This window comes from Populus alba, chromosome 17 (genome assembly GCF_005239225.2).
Source record: "Populus alba chromosome 17, ASM523922v2, whole genome shotgun sequence".
NCBI lineage: Eukaryota > Viridiplantae > Streptophyta > Magnoliopsida > Malpighiales > Salicaceae > Populus > Populus alba.
The window spans coordinates 13122406-13142516 of record NC_133300.1 but is presented as its reverse complement, the minus strand read 5'-3'; the positions used below and the strand labels follow the sequence as shown (position 1 = coordinate 13142516).

At 33.9% G+C, this 20111-nt stretch overlaps 1 protein-coding gene across 7 annotated transcripts; it reads right to left on the bottom strand.

Moving 5' to 3' along the window:
• Window positions 1-737: 737 nt before the first annotated feature.
• Window positions 738-12614, bottom strand: LOC118049540 (uncharacterized). 7 transcript variants are annotated; one of them, XM_073405948.1, is made up of 11 exons: window positions 12474-12614; window positions 12115-12345; window positions 10623-10922; window positions 9672-9752; window positions 8792-9256; window positions 8350-8485; window positions 8067-8229; window positions 7804-7932; window positions 6616-6810; window positions 6278-6400; window positions 738-993 (listed from the first exon to the last, which is right to left on the bottom strand). In XM_073405948.1, exons 3-11 carry the CDS (start codon window positions 10897-10899, stop codon window positions 880-882), a joined length of 1683 nt encoding a protein of 560 aa, XP_073262049.1. In that variant the 5' UTR covers window positions 10900-10922; window positions 12115-12345; window positions 12474-12614; the 3' UTR covers window positions 738-879. The 7 variants fall into 7 exon arrangements, with proteins under 7 accessions (XP_073262049.1, XP_034915448.1, XP_073262050.1 ...); XM_035059557.2 differs by lacking the exon at window positions 12474-12614 and having other exon boundaries at window positions 10623-10709; window positions 10794-10922; window positions 12115-12438; XM_073405949.1 differs by lacking the exons at window positions 12115-12345; window positions 12474-12614 and adding exons at window positions 11083-11222; window positions 11483-11711.
• Between the last annotated feature and the right edge of the window lie 7497 nt (window positions 12615-20111).

The window sequence follows — 20111 nt, the reverse complement described above, 5'->3', positions numbered from 1 at the left end:
CTAACTCAAATCTTAAATAATAAAATAGAAAAATCTTTTTACACAAAATAGGGTGAAGTGCCTATTTGTCCTCCAACTATCACATGATTCTCAAATTGGTACAAAAGAAAGAAAAAAAAAACAATTCTCAATTGAATCCCAATCTATCTTACATTACTCCACAAAAACCATAATTAAAATTAATGACAGGATTAAGTCCTTTTGATAATAAAGGCAAAAACTTTTATTGAGAAGGTGAATTGGGTAATGTCTACTAGCTAAAGATTCAATTGGGAATTTGTTTTTGTTTGGACACCCAATTGAGAATTGGATGATAGTTGGGGGATTAATATGTACTTTGCCCAAAAAATGTTAAGGTGCTTGGAGTTGTTAGTTTTAAATTGATCAACACTTCTTAGTTTGAATATTATTTTTTAAATTTTTTTTTTTTAATTCTAATGAATACTTCAACTGAGAATCATAATCTTTAATTGCCAATTTAATGGAATTAATTGTGTTATTATAATTTGGTTGTTCTTTTATAAACATTTAAAAGGTTTTTTACTTGATCAAGGATATTTTTGAATTAATTTAAGACATGTTTGGTATTGTAGTAACAGTTATTTTATCAAAATGCTTTTCATGTGAAAATACATCTAAATAATATATATTTTTTTATTCTTAAAATTTTAATTTTTAACATCAATACATTAACATTTTTTTAAGAACTGTGTTTATCCAAAAATATAAACACAAAATTATTACAAGAACAATATTTGTATTTTCATTATTTACTTGTGCATCACGTAATAAACATATTTCCCCTTTTCATTATTAGAGATCAAGGAGTTTCAACTCCTTCCATGATTGAACAGTGGTATATGCAGGAATATATCCATATTAGTCATCATCAATGGTCATAAGCCTCGGCAGTTGACCACGATCCACAAAATCAATTCTGTTCAATCTCAGACAGCACAACACTTGCTCCGGAAGTTCTTCTTGTTTCTGTGCCTGCTAATACAAGAAAAACGTTGACCCCAGAATGAGCTTGAGAGCTTGAGAGCTTGAGAGTACTGCTCTCAATCAAGTATATATAGTCTTAATGATTTACCATCCAGTTCCTTAATCCTCCTCTTGTGCACAGAATAAAACATTGACAAAAACAAAAATAGGAAGCAACCTTGTAGAACCAGCTAGCTCAGGTGATAAAGGTGGTGTTGAAGATTCTGAAGCAATCAAGGCAGATTTGAATCTGATCTGAACCTGATTTATGGGAAATGAATATAGAAAGCCAGATTTTCTTTCCCATAAATCAGGTCCAAATAATAACACCTATTTATGTGTAGTTAATAGCCTTCCTAATATAGATTTGTAGATGGTGTATATAATCAGGAATATATTCTGAAATAAGATTGAGAAGTAAGAATTCAAGAATTCTCCACATGGTATCAGAGCTCTAAACCGAGCCAGTTTTTTTCTTTTCTTTTCTAAACCTATCTCTCTCTGGATCTGGAATTTCTTCTCTTATCTTCCAATCTGTTTTTTGACAATCCTACTAGCAGACCTGTCCAGATCTGAAAAAACATGTCTGAAAACACTACAAAAGAAACCCAAATATCAAGTGAATTCCAGAATTTACAGTCATCCTACCGACTGAATGGAAGAAACTATCTGAAGTGGTCACAGATAGTAAAAACCTTTCTCAAAGGAAAGGGAAAGATTAGTCATTTGATGGACAATCCTCCTAGTCCAGAAGACCCAAAGTTTACACTCTGGGATGAAGAAGACTCCATGATTATGTCATGGCTATGGAACTCTATTATGCCAGAAGTCTGTGGGCCTTATATGTTTTTGGTGACAGCAAAAGACATATGGGATGCAGTGAGACAGACTTACTCTAAAGTGAAGGATGCTGCGTTAATCTATGAGATTAAGACGAAGCTTTCAATGACCAAGCAAGGTAATATGATGGTTATTGAATATTACAATACTATGAAAAGTTTTTGGTTGGAGTTGGACTATTATCAAGATTTTAAGATGCAGTGTAGTGATGATGCTGTGATTTTAAAGAAATATGTAGAAAGAGAAAGGATCTTTGAATTTCTTGCAGGACTCAACATAGAATTTGATCAAATGCGAGTCCAAATACTTGGAAAGGAATCTCTACCCTCACTCAATGAGGTATTCTCAGTAATAAGGGCTGAAGAAGGAAGGAGAGCTGTGATGCTGGATGCACCAAATACTGAAGGATCTGCTATGTTGATAACTAATAGCAGAAACATGGGTGATGCCATGAATGGTGCAGAAGTTGGGAAGATTGAAGGAAAAAAATTCCCTAAAGATGATTTGTTTTGTAACTATTGCAAGAAGGCAGGTCATACAAAGTAGACTTGCTGGAAACTCCATGGAAAACCACCAAGGATGGGGCGTAATGGAGGATACAAATGGAATCAGTCAAGAGGACATGCACATTTAACAAATTCAGAAGAGACAACCCGTGAGTCCAGCATCCCAGAAGTGGGGGGATTCAACCAAGAAGAGATTGAACGCCTAAGGATCCTACTCAACACCATGGAGAAACCATCTGGGTCATGCTCTCTTGCTAAAAATGGTAAAATTCTAATTTCTCATGCATTTAGTGCCTCAAACAAGGACCATTCCAGCATCTGGGTCATAGACTCAGGTGCAACAGACCATATGACTCATTCTGCAGGTTCATTCAAATCATATCAGCCTTGTCCTAGCAGTCAGAAAATCACAGTTGCTAATGGATCTCTAATCACAGTAGCAGGACAGGGAACAATCCCTCTTAATCACTCATTGAACCTTAAACAAGTGCTACATGTCCCTAACCTTACTGCAAATCTGTTATCCATTCGAAAACTAATCAAAGACATAAATTGTAGTGTAACTTTCTTCCTTGATCACTGCATATTTCAGGACCTAGCTACGGGGAAGATGATTGGGCAGGCTAGAGTCAAGGATGGGCTGTACATGCTTGGACTGCAAGGCAGCAGTAGTAACTCTCACCCTCTATCATTTATTTCAGTCAATTCTAATAAAGATGATGTTTGGAACCATCATCGTCGTTTAGGACATCTTTCATTTAAGACTCTTAGTCACATGTTTCCATCCTTATTTAAAAATCTTAATGTGGAACAATTTCATTGTGAAATTTGTGAGTTTGCAAAGCATCATAGAGTGTCTTTTCCTATAAGTGATTCAAGATCTATGTCTCCATTCCAAATAATTCATTCTGACATATGGGGTCCATATAATGTTCCGAATATTTCAGGAGCAAAGGGATTTGTAACATTTATTGATGATTGTACCCGAATGACTTGGGTTTATCTTCTTAAAAGAAAAGCTGATGTAAGTCACATCTTTCCAAACTTTACAAAAATGATAAAGAATCAATTTGGGGTTAGCATTAAGGGGATTAGAACTGATAATGCTAGGGACTACTTTAATAAGATCCTATCACCATACTTTGAAAAGGAAGGGATTATTCATCAATCATCTTGTGTTAATACTCCTCAACAAAATGGGTTAGCCGAGAGAAAAAACAGACATCTTCTCGAAACTACTCGAGCTTTACTTTTTCAACATCAAGTTCCAAAACACTATTGGGGAGAAGCTGTTTTAACATCTACTTATTTGATAAATAGAATACCTTCAAGAGTTATTGGTTTCAAAAGTCCTTTAAACTATTTATCAGAATTCTTTCCAAAGAATAATTTTTATTCTAAAATTCCCCCAAGAATTTTTGGGTGTGTCACCTATGTTCATATTCATAAACATCACCGAGACAAACTTGATGCTAGAGCTCTAAAGTGTGTTTTCATAGGGTATTCTGTCACACAAAAGGGTTACAAATGTTATCATCCACCTTCAAAACGATTTCTTGTGTCAAAAGATGTCACTTTTAATGAAAACCAACCTTTCTTCAACAAAACTTATCTTCAGGAGGACAAAACAGACACGGAAGATAAGAATACAAATGTTTTTGACATTTTTTCCTTCCAAATCCCATCACGACAGCAATCATCTTTGAATTCACCACCCACTAAATCTCCAAACCTTACAAGAGAAACTCTGCAGGGTGAAACTACTACTACTGACCGACCTCTTCAGGTATATAGAAGAAGGGTACAGCCTATTCAAACTCTCATGCAAGCCCAAGAATCTGAACCAGAGCAAGGTAATGAAACTTCTCATCCATCCTTATCTATTCTTAATACTAATGATCTTGATCAGCCAATTGCAATCAGAAAAGGGATAAGAGAATGCACTAAGAATCCCTTATATCCTATAGCTAACTTTATGTCATTTGAAAAGTTTTCACCATCACACAGAACCTTTCTCTCAAAAATAAACACCATACCTATCCCAAAAACCTTGCATGAGGCTCTAAGTAATGAGAAATGGAAAATTGCCATGAGAGAAGAGATGAATGCTCTAGAGAGGAATCAAACATGGGAAATAGTTGAGTTACCAAAAGACAAGAAACCAGTAGGGTGTAAGTGGGTCTATACTCTGAAATATAAAGCTGATGGCAGCCTTGAAAGGTATAAAGCCAGGCTAGTTGCAAAAGGGTATACACAAACTTTTGGAATAGACTATCAAGAAACATTTGCTCCAGTTGCTAAGATGAACACCATTCGAATTTTGTTTTCTCTATCTGCTAATCTTGGATGGTGTATGCAGCAATATGATGTAAAGAATGCTTTCTTACATGGGGAGTTGGAAGAAGAGGTGTTTATGGATCCACCACCAGGGTTCAGTCACTCTCTACTTCCCAACAAGGTCTGCAGACTAAAGAAGGCACTCTATGGACTGAAACAGTCACCTAGAGCCTGGTTCGAAAGGTTCACACAAGCCATGGTGTCAATGGGATATCGACAAAGTCAAGGAGATCATACTTTGTTCATAAAACACTCCATTTCAGGGGGAGTTGCTATTCTAATTGTTTATGTTGATGATATTATAATAACAGGTGATGATCTTGTAGAAAGGGATATATTGAAAAGAAGACTTTCTGCAGAATTTGAAATCAAAGAGCTAGGAAAGCTGAAATATTTTCTTGGCATAGAAGTAGCACATTCAACAAAAGGGATTTTTATCTCTCAACAGAAGTATATTCTGGACCTTCTAAAGGAGACAAAAATGGTTGACTGTAAACCATGTGAGACACCTATTGACCTAAAGCACAGACTTGACAATGATGAGGAAGGAGTCACAACTGACAAGGGACAATACCAAAGGCTAGTTGGTAAGCTGATCTACTTAGCCCACACTCGACCAGACATTGCCTATGCAGTGAGTGTGGTGAGCCAATTCATGCATAACCCGAAAGATTCACACCTACAAGCAGTTTATAGACTTCTAAGATACTTAAAGTCTACCCCTGGAAAAGGAATCTTGTATAAAAAGCATGAGAATCTGAAACTTGAATGCTACACAGATGCTGATTATGCTGGTGACTTAACAGATAGAAGGTCAACATCAGGTTATTGTACTCTGCTGGGAGGAAATCTTGTGACATGGAGAAGCAAAAAACAGAATGTTGTTTCAAGATCAAGTGCAGAAGCAGAATTCAGATCAATGGCACTTGGAATTTGTGAGTTGCTATGGATAAAGATTATCCTAGAAGATTTAAGAATCAAATGGGAAGAACCAATGAGATTATACTGTGACAATAAGTCTGCCATTGGAATAGCACACAATCCAGTGCAACATGATAGAACTAAACATGTGGAAGTGGACAGACACTTCATCAAAGAAAAAATTGAGAGTGGACTGATTTGCATACCTTATGTGCCTACTGGGGAACAACTTGCTGATATACTTACTAAAGGTGTGCAGAATCCTTCATTTAAAGGTATCTTAGACAAGCTGGGAATGAAGAATCTCTTCCATCCAGCTTGAGGGGGAGTGTTGAAGATTCTGAAGCAATCAAGGCAGATTTGAATCTGATCTGAACCTGATTTATGGGAAATGAATATAGAAAGCCAGATTTTCTTTCCCATAAATCAGGTCCAAATAATAACACCTATTTATGTGTAGTTAATAGCCTTCCTAATATAGATTTGTAGATGGTGTATATAATCAGGAATATATTCTGAAATAAGATTGAGAAGTAAGAATTCAAGAATTCTCCACAGGTGGGGTTAATTCTATCTGTGCAGTGATCTTATGTTTAGCATATGGAAACTTTAACTTGGATAGACACTGACGCCAGACGAGCTTGAATGTTCTGCAGTAAAGAATGCATGTGATAAGTTAGATTGATCACCTGGATAGTTAGACCCAGATCAAGTATTCCGTTCCTCAGGCGGTCTCGAAATGATTCAAGTCCCTTTCTTGATATGTAGCTGAAGCGATGAATATCCAGATCAATCTCAAAGTAATTAGGACCCTGCATGAACAGTAGGATGGAATATTAGCATATTTCACAGTGGCAACAAAAACAGAAGAAAGAAACTAGGAAGTAATTACTGTCTGTTGTAGCAAAAGATGAGAAAGAAGACCTCAAGTCTGTTATTATCCAACGAAATTTCAACAGTATAGTTGATCTTCTGCAAACTGATTTGACATTTGGCTGAACCAAAAATAATTTAATCCGTGCTTTACCTTGAAAAATTCATGCTGGGGACGAGAAAGAACTGGCTTTTCATTATAAGCATTAACAAGCTTTCTTTCAGTAGAACTCAAATTGAGATCTTCAGGATTAACCAACCCAGTCATGATCTTTAGCCTTTCTCTATATGGAACAGTTGAGTCTTTTGCAAAACCTCTGACCTTTTCCATCTCATCCTCAATCAATTTCTGTCACATTTGAAAGAAAATTTCAGTCAACCAGGACAATAGCAACCAAAGATAAGAGAACACAGAGTGTGTTGAAACCCAGGAAAACAAACTAAAACAGCATGAAGAGTATTTCCAAGAAGTCATTGGAAGTACTTTGGATGAAATATTATAGTGATTTCCTCATACAATGAAATTGAGGGAAAACAGATGTTTCTTCCCAATATGAATATTGTGCATGCTCTTCTTTTTTTTTTTCCCTCTCCATGATTATCATCCAAAGGCCCTACTGAACTAGAAATCACCCTTTTAATTGTCATTATGCCATGACGTTATAGGTTCCCCTTGATGTCGTAGTCCTTTGGGAGAACAGAATAATGCTACGACAGTTGTCTGAATCCAAATGTTCAAGTGAGTGGTGGTTTCTAGATAAAATTATTTGAGGGCTTGGGATTTGGGATTTGGGACCTTGTTGAAGTAAAGTCAACATCTAATGCCAGTTCAATGATCTGTCCCAAAATGCTAGACAATCCACTCGATGCTGTACATCTTAATCAACAAGATACTGTACACAAAGCTCAGAATCCCGGAGTCCGTCTCAGCACCCATCAAAAAATTATTTGAAGAGCATATGATTTGGGAACCTGTTGAAGCAAAGTCAACATCTGATGACAAACTTATCGTCTAGATGAAGTCTCCACTATGCTTAGTAGTGCTCTCTCGCTCTCGCCCTCTCATTTTTTGGTAATGGAAGTCGAGTTCTATTAAAAGAAAGAGATTACATCTCCTTAACCCTAAACACAGCAAACTACAAACTTCTCCTAGATTTGTTCTGCATCAAGTTGGCATCTGCAACATCATGGGACATAAGAGGCCAAAATAAACATAACACTTGCACCCAAAGGTTAGCTTCTTACAGTAAACCTTAAAAGCGAGTGTAAGTCGAACACCTATGATATATATCGCTGAAATAAAGCATGCTGGTGAAAAAAACACAATTTAAAACAGAGTTACCTTGATATTGTCTTGATATTGGGAAGAAATGTCTTTCTCCAAGTTTTCAGAAACCTTGAAGTACAGTACAAGACTCATCCCTTCCCCATTAGTATCACCAAGGAACATTGCAGCAGGATAGGTTGGCATCTGCGAAGCATCAAGAAGGTTCAATATAACATGAGAAACTGCTGACTTTCCAAGTCAACAAAATTATAATAGCTATTTTCGCAGGACACAGAGGATACATTGAGCAATTACCATGATTTATCAGAAACATATACCTGAATATTTACTATTAACAGAGGAGGGAGTTTCCCATCTGATTTTAAGTTTGGAAGATCAAGTTGTTGAGCTATGTGATTTATCTTTCTTGGGCAGACGAATACATCAACACCAATTGGAGTGTATGGACTGTGAATTGGAGCAGGGCACTTCTGCTTATCTCTGCATTGTAAATCATTCCAAATTATATCATTGCCTATCACAGAACAAAGTATAGAATAGCTACTAGTAATAATAGCCTGACCACCAAATAAGGACGATTCAAGTAAGTCGATGGCATACTTGAAATAGGTCAGGCCACGAAGTTTGAAATTTGAGGGTGGAATCTCAGACCAACATCCTGCAGTTGGCTTCTCTCCTGTGGCACGTGGAATAACAAATCCTGCTTTCGGACGGTACAAGAATCTTTTTGATGGACCTGAATACATATATATCAACAAGATTAACGTTCTATGTCAGCGATCCATGTACTTACAAGCACATAAACTTGAATGTCTTGCGAAGCTACCCATTTGCATGTAACACGAATAAAGTGAAAAGTCCAAAATTGAGGCTCAATACAGTACTAAAAGAAATGTAGACTGAGAGAAAACTCATGCAACCTTAAGTTATATTAGGATAATAAATTTAGACAACGAGAGAAGTGGTGCTTGAAAATCATGGAAATACAAGTTGATAAAGAAATGCTGAATTGCAGTTGTGCAACAAAAACTTGAGTACTTACAGTGTTCACTAGCTTCTTCCCCAATATCACCTGATTTCCTCTTAAAAGAAAGCCTAAAAACTGCTAGCTTCCCTTTTGGAGCTGAAGCAGATAAAATCTTGTCGTTGAAACTTACAGAAGGAACCAATCGAGATCGACCTGACTTCAAGTTATTCTCCTGAGAGTCACGTCTATCCTCTTTTAGACCTTTGAAGCTTCCGTAGGAATTATTTAATAATTTCTTCCTCCGAATTTCATCAGCTTTACTAAAATGTGAAAGATCATAACCCTGAGCACTAATAACTGCAAATCCTTTGGATTCCTTGTATTCATCTTTTCCTGCTTTTGATCCATCTATTTTCATATAACTTTCATGGTATTCTTCATATTTATAACTGCCATCCACAAAACATGAAGAGCTTTCATATTGAAGCACTTGTCCGCTTGAGATGTTCCCAGTTGTAGAACCCACTGATGAAAAGCGGTCTGCAATAAAATATATATATATATATATATATATATATATATATATATATATATATATATAGTGTACACTAGTGAACAATCATTTCACATTAAAATCAACAACTGGAGTTACTTTACCACATACTCTACATGTTAAACCGCAACTGATGAAGGGAGACATGGCAGGAAATTTTTCAATATAAAGTATCTATAAATACATTTAGCTAGGGTGTTTCGACATATTACCACTATGTCCTGAAGAAATCAGTACAAGGTAGATTTTATCTCAGTTTTATATGTTGAGATTAAATGAAAAAACATGGTGGGGGCTTTTGATTGAGATCACTTCATCATTAATAAAAACACTCTTGTTTATCTTCATTAAATAAGGGTACCATTTCATGAAAGTAGTTAAAGAGATATCAGCGCTCACTACCTCCAAGCACACTGCAGAATTCATCATCAGAATCTGACTCCAGAATACTGACTGTATCAAACCATGGCTCCTCTTGGATTACTGCAAACAAAAGCTCTTAAAAGTCAATTGCCATGTTCTTAAGCAGTTAGAAGAGCATGTACAGGTGTCTGTGGACCCTTTTGGGACTACAGATGCAACAATAAAGGTTGTAATGATCTTATATAATGGTCTGAAAGATTCATCCAGTGAGTTAAACATTCAGAACAAGAAAGAATAGATGGTAAAATTGGTAATACATCAATAATCAATAAACCCCTCGAAAAAAAAAAACATAACAATTACACAGACTATATTTTGAGAAACAAATACAATAATTTCGCATTAATAAATGCAGAAGAGCTTCCATCTCAAGCTCACTTCAAATTTTGAGATGGATACCAATCCAGACAGGTAAACACACGTGCATTTTATAACAGTGACCTGATATGACTCCAGCAACCAGAACATGCATATCAAAACCGAAAGGAATGACACTAAATCAAGAGCTAATTTTCACACTTGCTCTTGCTGCATTAAAATAAGAATCCCTAATATTTCACCTGGCATCAGGTGCCCAAAATTTAAATATTCAAAATTAAACAAGGTGTATATCAGCAGGATAATCAATTTGAACAAGGTGTATATCAGCAGAATCATCCATAAGGTTGAAGATTAGCCTAAACAGAACAATAAGGAACAGTTTTTGGACTATCAATTCTTAAAATCTCAAGTGAATTTCGATGGGCATTTGCATGTGTAATGAACTTCAGCTGTTTCCATTTTAAGCATATAGCTTATGAAGAAAAGATAGGAAGTCATTGCAAAATCACACTGTTTTATAAGAAATTGGCCAAGAATTCCATTTCTTCCTAAAAAAATGTCTACCAAATTGGTCAAAGCATTGAAACACAATGAGATGGAAAAAAGTACCGTCAGAGTCCACTTGACTGAGGTGCCATTGCAACTGGGTGAGATGGAATGTCGAATTGGAGACTCCAGATTTTCTGCACCTGGTAGCTGCACCATTCTCAAAATTCATGTGAACAAATTGACTAACAGTAAAATCTTTCACACATCTGGCATCGCTAATCCTTTTCTTACCTCCATCCTGGACAGTATTGGATATCTTCACTAGATGTCTGCCCTTGCGATGGCGCCTTTTATGTAATTTAATCTTTTTTGGTGGTGTTGATACGCAGCTGCCCATTCTAGCTACCTAATTATACAATCCTGCCAGTAGCAAAAACTATTCACAAGAGATTCGAGCCCATAAACAGGAACTTGAAGACTAATCTGATGTTTGAAAACACATGCTTGCCAAAAAATGTAAAAGAACAAAATCTAAAATTAGATCAAATAAATGACTTATTAAGACAATCATTTTCCCTACAATTTCTTAACTAGGTAGTGCTGATTATCCAGTCACAGTGCTAGCCCACTCAACAGTCTTCTAGCAACTCAACGTACAGTATGTGAACATATGTAAACAAGCATATACAATCAAATTTGTTGAGAGATGAAGGAGTCAGGCTGCGGAAAAACTGCTTTGTTTAAAAAGGGAGATTGTGTAATTAAGTATAATTCTACTAATTAGTTCAGCAAAACTCTAGAGAAAATTTTTTGTGCAACCATTATGATCACAATTCACAAAATATTCTGCAAGCAATAATCTCAGACCAGCCTCCTAAATTGGTAAACAATCTAGCGTCCAAGCATCAAATCTCAAGTCAAGCAGGTGATTAGCAACTGCAAGACAGAATTAAATAAAAAGATGAATAAAATAATCTGACCCATGTCCTAAGAACTTCCAACCATGTAAGAAAGAAAAGGATCTTTTCACTTTCAAAGAAGCACTTGTTTCAGTTTCAAATCAGAAACTGCAATGCGAGAGCTGAAGTAAATGTAAGAAAAAGATGGCAAGGGGTCCCCATCAAATAAGGTAAAAGAAGACAAAACAGGTACAACACCAGAAGAAAACATATCGAAGGAAAATCATGGAAAGGTTGACGTTTGACGTGATAACGTGAAATGGAAATGCATACACACGAAAATAGATAAAGAAGAATACACGGAAAAGTGAATGATAAGAATATATATTATCATTAAAATCCAAATGAATATGATCACAAGGAAATAAAAAAAAAAACAAAAGATTTAACCCCTAATTCAGAATTAAATTTTCAAATTTCCCGCAAATAAACATTAAAAAAAAGAAGACAGAAAATCATTGTAATACAGTAAAGGGAAAAAGAAAATCCCTTTGCAGATGAATGATCATTTCGAACAAAACCCAGATTAGAAAAATCCAGGTAAATCACAATGCCAAGCATCGTACATAGAAAAAAATCTTTTTTAAAGAAAAACATGTCATCATTCAACGAAACAGAGATCATGATGATGATGATAGTAGAACATTACCAACCTATATATAAAAGATTAAGCCTCGGTTTTGCAGAAAGAATCGATCTCCCTCGCCACTCTGACCACGAACCGGAAGACGAAGAGAAGGAGGGGAGGGAGGTTCCAAGGAATGGCGGCGGGTGATTGAGGTAGGTTGGTCCGACGATGTCGGATCCGGGTCGAAATGTCAACAAAACCACCACTCCTCTTTTACTTCCTCTCTTTATAGATAACAATTATCTATAAAAAAAACCTTACAAAAGAAAAGGAAAGGAAAGGAAAAGGTTAAGATTGAGTTGTTCCATTACTGATAAAATAGGTTATTTTTAGCGGTTTTTTTTTCAAAAAAATAAAAAAAAGGTTATTGTATTCAGCGCTAACATAAATGCAACTGTCTATGAATAAGGTCTCTTGTCCGTCCTTTCCCTTATTTATGCCCTAAATTCGCTGGTTACAGACAGGGACAGAGCGAGAGAAAGAGAGAGTCTTGTGATTTTCCGTTACTTGTTTTTTGTCTGATCTGTTGTCAGCCTTACACGTCACGTTACCTTAGATCATGTCCTTTTTCTTTTTATAAGATAAGCATTTCCTTTTTCTGGTAATTAAGAATCAGTCCTTGCTTTATATATTTATGAACATATCAGTCTCCAATCTCTTAAATTTGGCTGATTTTTCCCTTTACATTCCTTGGACTAACAATTTCGTCCCCATCAGCTCAGTTGCCAGAGTACTGAATTTATTAAAATCGCTCTTGTCAATGAAATGCTATGATACTATTATATGATTCATTTATATTAGAAACAAAAAGAGTAGATGAGACATCTTTATTATGTTACTTTGTTAATCGAAAAGGGGTTGATATTAGCAAAATCTTAAGAGACGGGACTAATTTGTTAGTTTCTATATATATTGAGGACTATTTGTAAATATGCCTATTTTCTTCAATGTTGTAGCTTTGGTGCTGTAGTTAAAGAGTTGGATACTCTGCAAAATGCGAATAGTTAGAAACGACCACCAACAAAATCTGGAAAAAACAAAAGAATAGATTTAATGATATTTTAATTTAAAAAATATATTAAATAAATATTTTTATTTTTAAAATTTATTTTTAACATCAATAAAATTTCTAATTGTGAATAGAAATCAATATTTTTGTTTTGCTTTCATGACAACATCATAATTTAACAACATCATAGTTTTAATTCATTGATTATGTTTTATTATAATGTATTAAAAATTATCTACTAAAATACAGTAGTAGTATTTAAATATTTTTTATATTAAAAAATTTAATTTAAACTTGCGCAAAAGCATGGGTAAATAATCTAGAAGTATACAAAAAGTGGTGCGTAATCATGATTCCATTTAGAAAAGTGAAGAGGACAAAGGCTATAATGGGGAAAGCATATGGGCTGCAAGTAGGCCCATTCAACACAGGCCTAGCATGTCCAGGCTCATAAGGGCCACACTACCATATCACAAAGTTGGTCCAGTAAAGCCAATACCATGGTTTTTTTGTTTCGTTTCTTTTCTTTTATATTTGGTTATAGAAATGGACTGTATCATATCTCGTCAACCGTTGTGAAGTGGATTAATTTTTTATATATATATAATAAAATATTCAAATGCTATTAATGTATTTTAAAAAATAAATTCAGAAAATTGCTATTATATAAACTAGTTAACAATTAATAAAAATATAGTTTGACTTAAGAAAATTAAAATAATATTTTTTTTTAAATATTGAAATTATTAACATATTAGATTGACTCGAATCAATTTAAGTTAACTTGCTAGATCTATTATCTACTGATAAACCCAATAAAAATAAATAAATAAATAAATATATTATTAAATTTAATTCTCAGTCCATTCATAGTAAAAACATTCACAATTCATAGTAATTCCTGCTACAAAAATACCTTTTCTTTTAATTATAGTTAATCAAGAGTAGTTACATTGCAACTCCAATACTCCACTTAAAGAGTGTTTGAGAGTGTGGTAGCGGTTGCTTTTTCAAATAGCTTTTCGTGCTGAAAAGCATGCCAATAATGTTTTTTTATTTTTAAAAAATTATTTTTGATATCAGCACATTAAAATGATCCAGAAAGTACAAACCGCACTCAATTAATGCAAGTTTCTGGCCAAATTTTAGGTTACCTTATGTGACTAAAAGTTGCCGTCAGTCTCCATCTACGATAGACTCAAACTCAAGAATTAAGCAAGTTGTTAGACAATCTTTCCCAACAAAATTGGTGGTAAAAGCAAAAAATACCATAATTGCATAATTGAAATAGAAGATCTAATCCTATACTATATGATACCATTTCCCTCAAATAAAACATGAAACAAAATATAATCAGTTTTTTCTCCAAGATTAAATTAAAATTAAAAATTAAAAAATAATAAAGTAAACAATTACCAATGACTATGCATATTTTTTTTGAAGTGGATGTGTGATGTGGGGCATGTGGCTAAAGAATTCACGGATCCACTTGACATGCATGGAAGAGCAAACATGTACCGCTGCTTTAATGGGTCATGGTTTTTAAATTTTAATCCAAGTATTTAAAGTTTGTTTGTTAATATTTACTTTTTAAATAATTTTTTGTGTTAAAAATATATATTAATAATATTTTATATATATATAATTTATTTTTAATATTAGAACATCAAAATAATTTGAAAACAATAAAAGAAAAAGAAAATTAAAAAAAATTTAAAATTTTTTAAATATATTTTTAAAACATAAAAAAAAAAAAACCTCGCAAATCATACCAATCCAAAAGGCTTATTTAAAGTCCCGTATTGCTATAAAAAGTCAAAAGGCCATTTGAAACCTTTTTTTTATGTCAAGATTCACTACGGATATCCAATTTCATGATTCGGATCTCCATAACCGCCCAATATTGCCATAGAGAATTTAGCTTTCCAAGTTATCCTTTCCTTTTATTTCAACTTTGATTTAAAATTGTGTGATATTTTTATTTCAAGTTTAATCCATGATTGACTAGGAACAAAACTATTTAAATTCTTTTTTTTAGGATTTTTTGAAATTCAATTATCAATCTTGATTTGTCAGAGCCATGAGTAGTATGATAGTTTATTTGCTATATTCATTTTCATGTAGTTATACTACTATATAGTTGTCCATGTGCTGTCTTGGGTAGTTTTCTGTAATATTAATAAACTCGGCCTATTTCAAATGAATCAATATAGTGATCTCCTGGTTTGACCTCTAAACAAGATAGTCCATTGAATATTCGACTTTTTTATAAAAAAAAAAATTGAAAGAACAATGTTTATTTAATATTTTTTATTAAAAAATTATGAAAGTGATGATATTTTGAATTGATCTAGATAAAATTAAGTTAACTCTCCCAACTAATTATCTAAATCATGGGTTTGGATGGGTTTAATAATATTATCTCTTAAAATATATATTTTTAGTTATATGATGATAAAAAATATAAATATTTGCATGAAACACAATGAATAAAAGTATAGAGCATAAATGTATTTTTTCATTGAAATTATCTTTTTTTGATTAAAGTCTTTTTTTTACAACAAAATGATTTTGTTTTATAACAACATAACTCATTAAATAAAAAGCAACAACAATCAAGAAAACTTTTAAACTAAATAGGAAAAATTGTATATTTAAAAAAACTAATAATCTTATTAATCCATTTCTTTTTTATTTTTGATGAAAACATGTTTTCTTATGAGAAGTATTTTTTAAGTAAAAACTTATCATGATCATGGATGCAAGTTTCAATTAAAAAATAATAAATTAATCATCTCTCAGCAATTATATGAAAAATATTAGAATAAATTTTTTAAAAATTATATAAGATATCTACAATAAAAAAAAATTAACAAATAGACATTGTATTGTTATTTAGCAAATTATCTTAAAAACTTTGCATATCATGCTAATATGTTTTATGAATAAAAGGCAACAACAAATAAATTAAAAGTTTTTTAAATTTTCATAATTTGAAATAAGTATGAAAAATGTGTTCTTTTACTTAAGACTTTATTTATTTGTTTATTCCTTTGTTTATTATTTTAACAAAATCTTATTTTTTTTAATCGCAAGCATTATTTTTTAAATAAAAATCTACTATGATGCTAAATTTTTTTAAATTTTTAAATAATATTTTAATATTTTATATGTGATTGCGTGAAAAACTCAAATAATGTGATAGCAACATGTTAAAAAATATATTAATAAATAAATAAATAATTTATTTCACTAAACAACTTAATTTTTTTAAGCAACTCAAAGGGACGTCAAGTCTAGCTCCACAATAACTACAACAATGAAAGACCATGTTGCCTTTGTTTTGTAATTGTAATATTAGCATTTTATTCTCATATGCTCCATTATAAAGGAAAAAAAATTAATATTATTATAGCAACATTACTTTATTAATCATATTTTGTATTTTTAGGATATTCAAATTTAGTGCATTGACATAAGAATAACAGATGACTATGATGAATATAACTCCTTGTTGGAAAGGTGAAGAAACAAAAGGGAAGAGACTTGAAGAAACAAAAGAGAAGAAGATACTTCTTATTCATATCAACACTCTTACAGTAGCAGAGCTTTATATACAACGGGTTACAATGAGGTAAGGAAGGGTTACAGTGTTCATATCAGAATATATCACTATTAAATATTATCCTATTAATTGCAGTAGCAAAGGAATTGCAGTAGGAATGAGTTCTACAACTTATGTTGGAGTGAAACTGAAACTCTACACTTTAAACTCTGTCATCCGAACTGTAGGTGGACTTTACAATTTGTGTTGGAGTGGAAGTCTAATGCTTTTCTCCAATACTCCCCCTCAAGTTGGATCAAGGGGGTTGATTGAGCCAAGTTTGGATAGTAGATGATGGAAGTGAGCTGAAGTTAGTACCTTTGTGAATAAATCAGCTAGTTGGTCGTGACTGTGGATGTAACATGTCTTGATAACCTGCAATTGAACTTGTTGACGAATAAAGTGACAATCAACTTCAATGTGTTTAGTTCTTTCATAGAATACGAGATTAGCTGCAATATGCTTAGCAGCTTGGTTATCACAAAATAGAGTCATTGGAATATTGCTAGAAAATCCTAGATCTGACAGGAGACCTTTAAGCCAAATTAGTTCACACGTCGCGGATGCCATCGCACGATATTCAGCTTCAACACTAGAATGTGCAACAACATGTTGCTTTTTACTACCCCAGGAGACTGGATTACCACCAACAAACATGCATAAACCAGTGGTTGATTTGCGATCAATCGCATTACCAGCCCAATCAGAGTCACTATATCCAGTAATCTGAGTATGACCATGATTAGTCATAACAATCCCACGACCAGCAGAACCCTTTAAATAGCGCAAAATTTGCTTAACAAGATTCAGGTGAAAAACTGTAGGAGTGTGCATGAATTGACTAACAAGGCTTATTGCGTAGGTATTGTCAGGTCGTGTAATAGTAAGATAAATGAGTCTTCCAACAAGATGTTGATAGTAATTGAAAGAACCAAGAGGTTCACTAGTTGTGTTAAGTTTCAATTTACTATCCAAAGGAGTAGGTGCAGGTTTGACATCTATCATCTTAGCATCCTTAAGCAGATCAAGGATATACCTGCATTGATTTAGGAATAGCCCTTTGTGAGAAGTGGCCATTTCAATCCCAAGAAAATATTTTAATTTGCCGAGATCTTTAATTGGAAACTGTTGTTGTAGAGTAGCCTTGAGATGAGATATAACATCACTATCATTCCCAACAATAATAAGGTCATCAATGTAGACAAGGACCATTACTTTGGTTGTTGGTCCAAGGTGAATAAATAAAGAGGAATCTGCATTGCTTCGTTTGAAGCCACTTTCTTCAAGAACAACACTCAATTATGCATGCCAAGCTCATGGAGATTGCTTCAGCCCATAAATAGATTTATGAAGCCGACATACTAAGTTAGGGTCTGAACCTTGTGGGTGACCGGGAGGCAGCTTCATATAGACTTCTTATTCAAGGTTTCCATGCAAAAAGGCGTTCTTGACATCCATTTGACACATCAACCATCTGTTGTTCACAGCTACTAAGAGCAGAACACGAATTGTGTTCATCTTTGCAACAGGTGCGAAGGTTTCCTTATAATCCACGCTAAAAGTTTGAGTATAGCCCTGAGCCACAAGACGCGCCTTGTATTTGTCAATAGACCCATCTGAGTTAAACTTGATTTTATATACCCAGCAACTGCCCATAACATGTTTATCTTTAGGAAGTTTAACAACACTTCAGGTTTGATTTTGATCAAGGGCTTGTAGCTCATCATGCATAGCTTCTCGCCATTCATTATTTGAACCAGCCTCTTGAAAATTCCATGGTTCATGCACATCAGAGATAGCAGTAAGAAAGGCACTATGTTCAGCTGAGAGATGTTGATATTTAAGATAATTAGACATAGGATGTCTAGCAGCATAGGTGACAAAGTCTTGTAGCTTTGTTGGAGGAGCACGATGATGAGTTGGACTTCTGCGAGGCTGTGGGAGAGAAGAGTGATTGACAAAATTAGATTGATTAGCTGAACCACTCTCAGAATCTCCCTCAGAATATGTGGTAATGGAAATGATAGGAGGGTGTTGTAGAAGAGGCTGAAGAGACTGATTAGCTGAATCATTCTCAAGGTTTGTGATAACTCTTGAATCCGCATGTATATCTGCTGTTGTGGTAGACAAGTTCTTGTTATGGTTGCCATCACCTGTAGAGTCTGCAAAACTATGTTCATAGTGAGTATTAATGGGACTGTTATTCCCTTCATTAATGGCCATACCACCAGAAACGGTGGGAAAATTGTCAGCAACAACAAGTGTATCCGCAGATGGTGTCAAGTCTGTAGTGACATTTGGTAGAGGAAACAATTTTGCCATGTTGTCTTGTTGATTCATGTCTTTAAAGTATATAACGCTTTCTTCAAATCAGACATCTCTTGGTATAAACAATTTTTTTGAAGGAGGATGGTAGCATTTATATCCTTTTTGGGTTGTAGAGTATCCCAAGAATACACATTTAGCTGCCCTTGGATCAAGTTTATCTCGATGTAAGGTTTGTTATATGAACAAAACAAATGCAACCAAACACTCGTAGATGAGATAGATTTGGCGGCTGTTTCTGCAAGACTTCAAAAGGAGATTTAAAGTGCAATATTCAGCTAGGTAGCCGATTGATTAGATATGCAGCAGATAATACTCCATGAGACCAAAATGTTTTAGGAACATGCATGTGTATCATTAAGGCTCTAGTTTTTTTCTAATAAGTCTCTGTTTTTACGTTTAGCTACCCTATTTTGTTGAGGTGTTCCAACACAGCTAGACTGATGTAAAATGCCATGAAAAGCTAGATATTGTGTCATATTTTTGGATTCAGTGTCATTATCAGATCGAAGAATTTTAATTTTCGTAGAAAATTGAGTTATGACCAGCATGTGAAAATTCTGAAAGACACACACAACTTCACTCTTGGATTTTAGGAGATAAATCCAAGTAACACGAGAAAAATCATCAATAAATGAGACAAAATATTTGTAGCCATCAAAAGATTCAATAATTGGTCCCCAAATATCAGAATGAACAAGATCAAACATCTTATTAGCCTTAGACGATGAAAGCATAAAAAGAAGTCTAGTAGACTTAGATAAATGACATGTATCACATGGAATATTTTTTATATCCAAATTAGGCATTAATTTGGTGAGAACAATGTCTGAGGGATGAGCTAGATGTTGGTGCCATAAATGTTGCTCTTGATGAAATGAAGAAAAAACAGAAACTTGACGATACTTGTTATTCTGGGGATGACTCGAAAAATAATAAAGTCCTTCGAAAAAGAAACCTTCACCAATCGTCTTCTTGGTGGCGAGGTCTTGAAAAAGAACTTGTTGAGAGTAAAAAATAACACAACAATTTAGAGTTCAATTCTGGATGAAGAATCCAACACCTCCTAATAGAATGACTAATA

Coding starts and splice junctions, on each gene's coding strand:
- LOC118049540 (XM_073405948.1), bottom strand. CDS start 10,899: ATGGGCAGCTGCGTATCAACACCACCAAAAAAGATTAAATTACATAAA. Junction 9,257..9,671: donor ATTCTGCAGTGTGCTTGGAG/GTAGTGAGCGCT, acceptor ATTTTATTGCAG/ACCGCTTTTCATCAGTGGGT. Junction 994..6,277: donor ATCTGGGTCTAACTATCCAG/GTGATCAATCTA, acceptor TTGTATTAGCAG/GCACAGAAACAAGAAGAACT.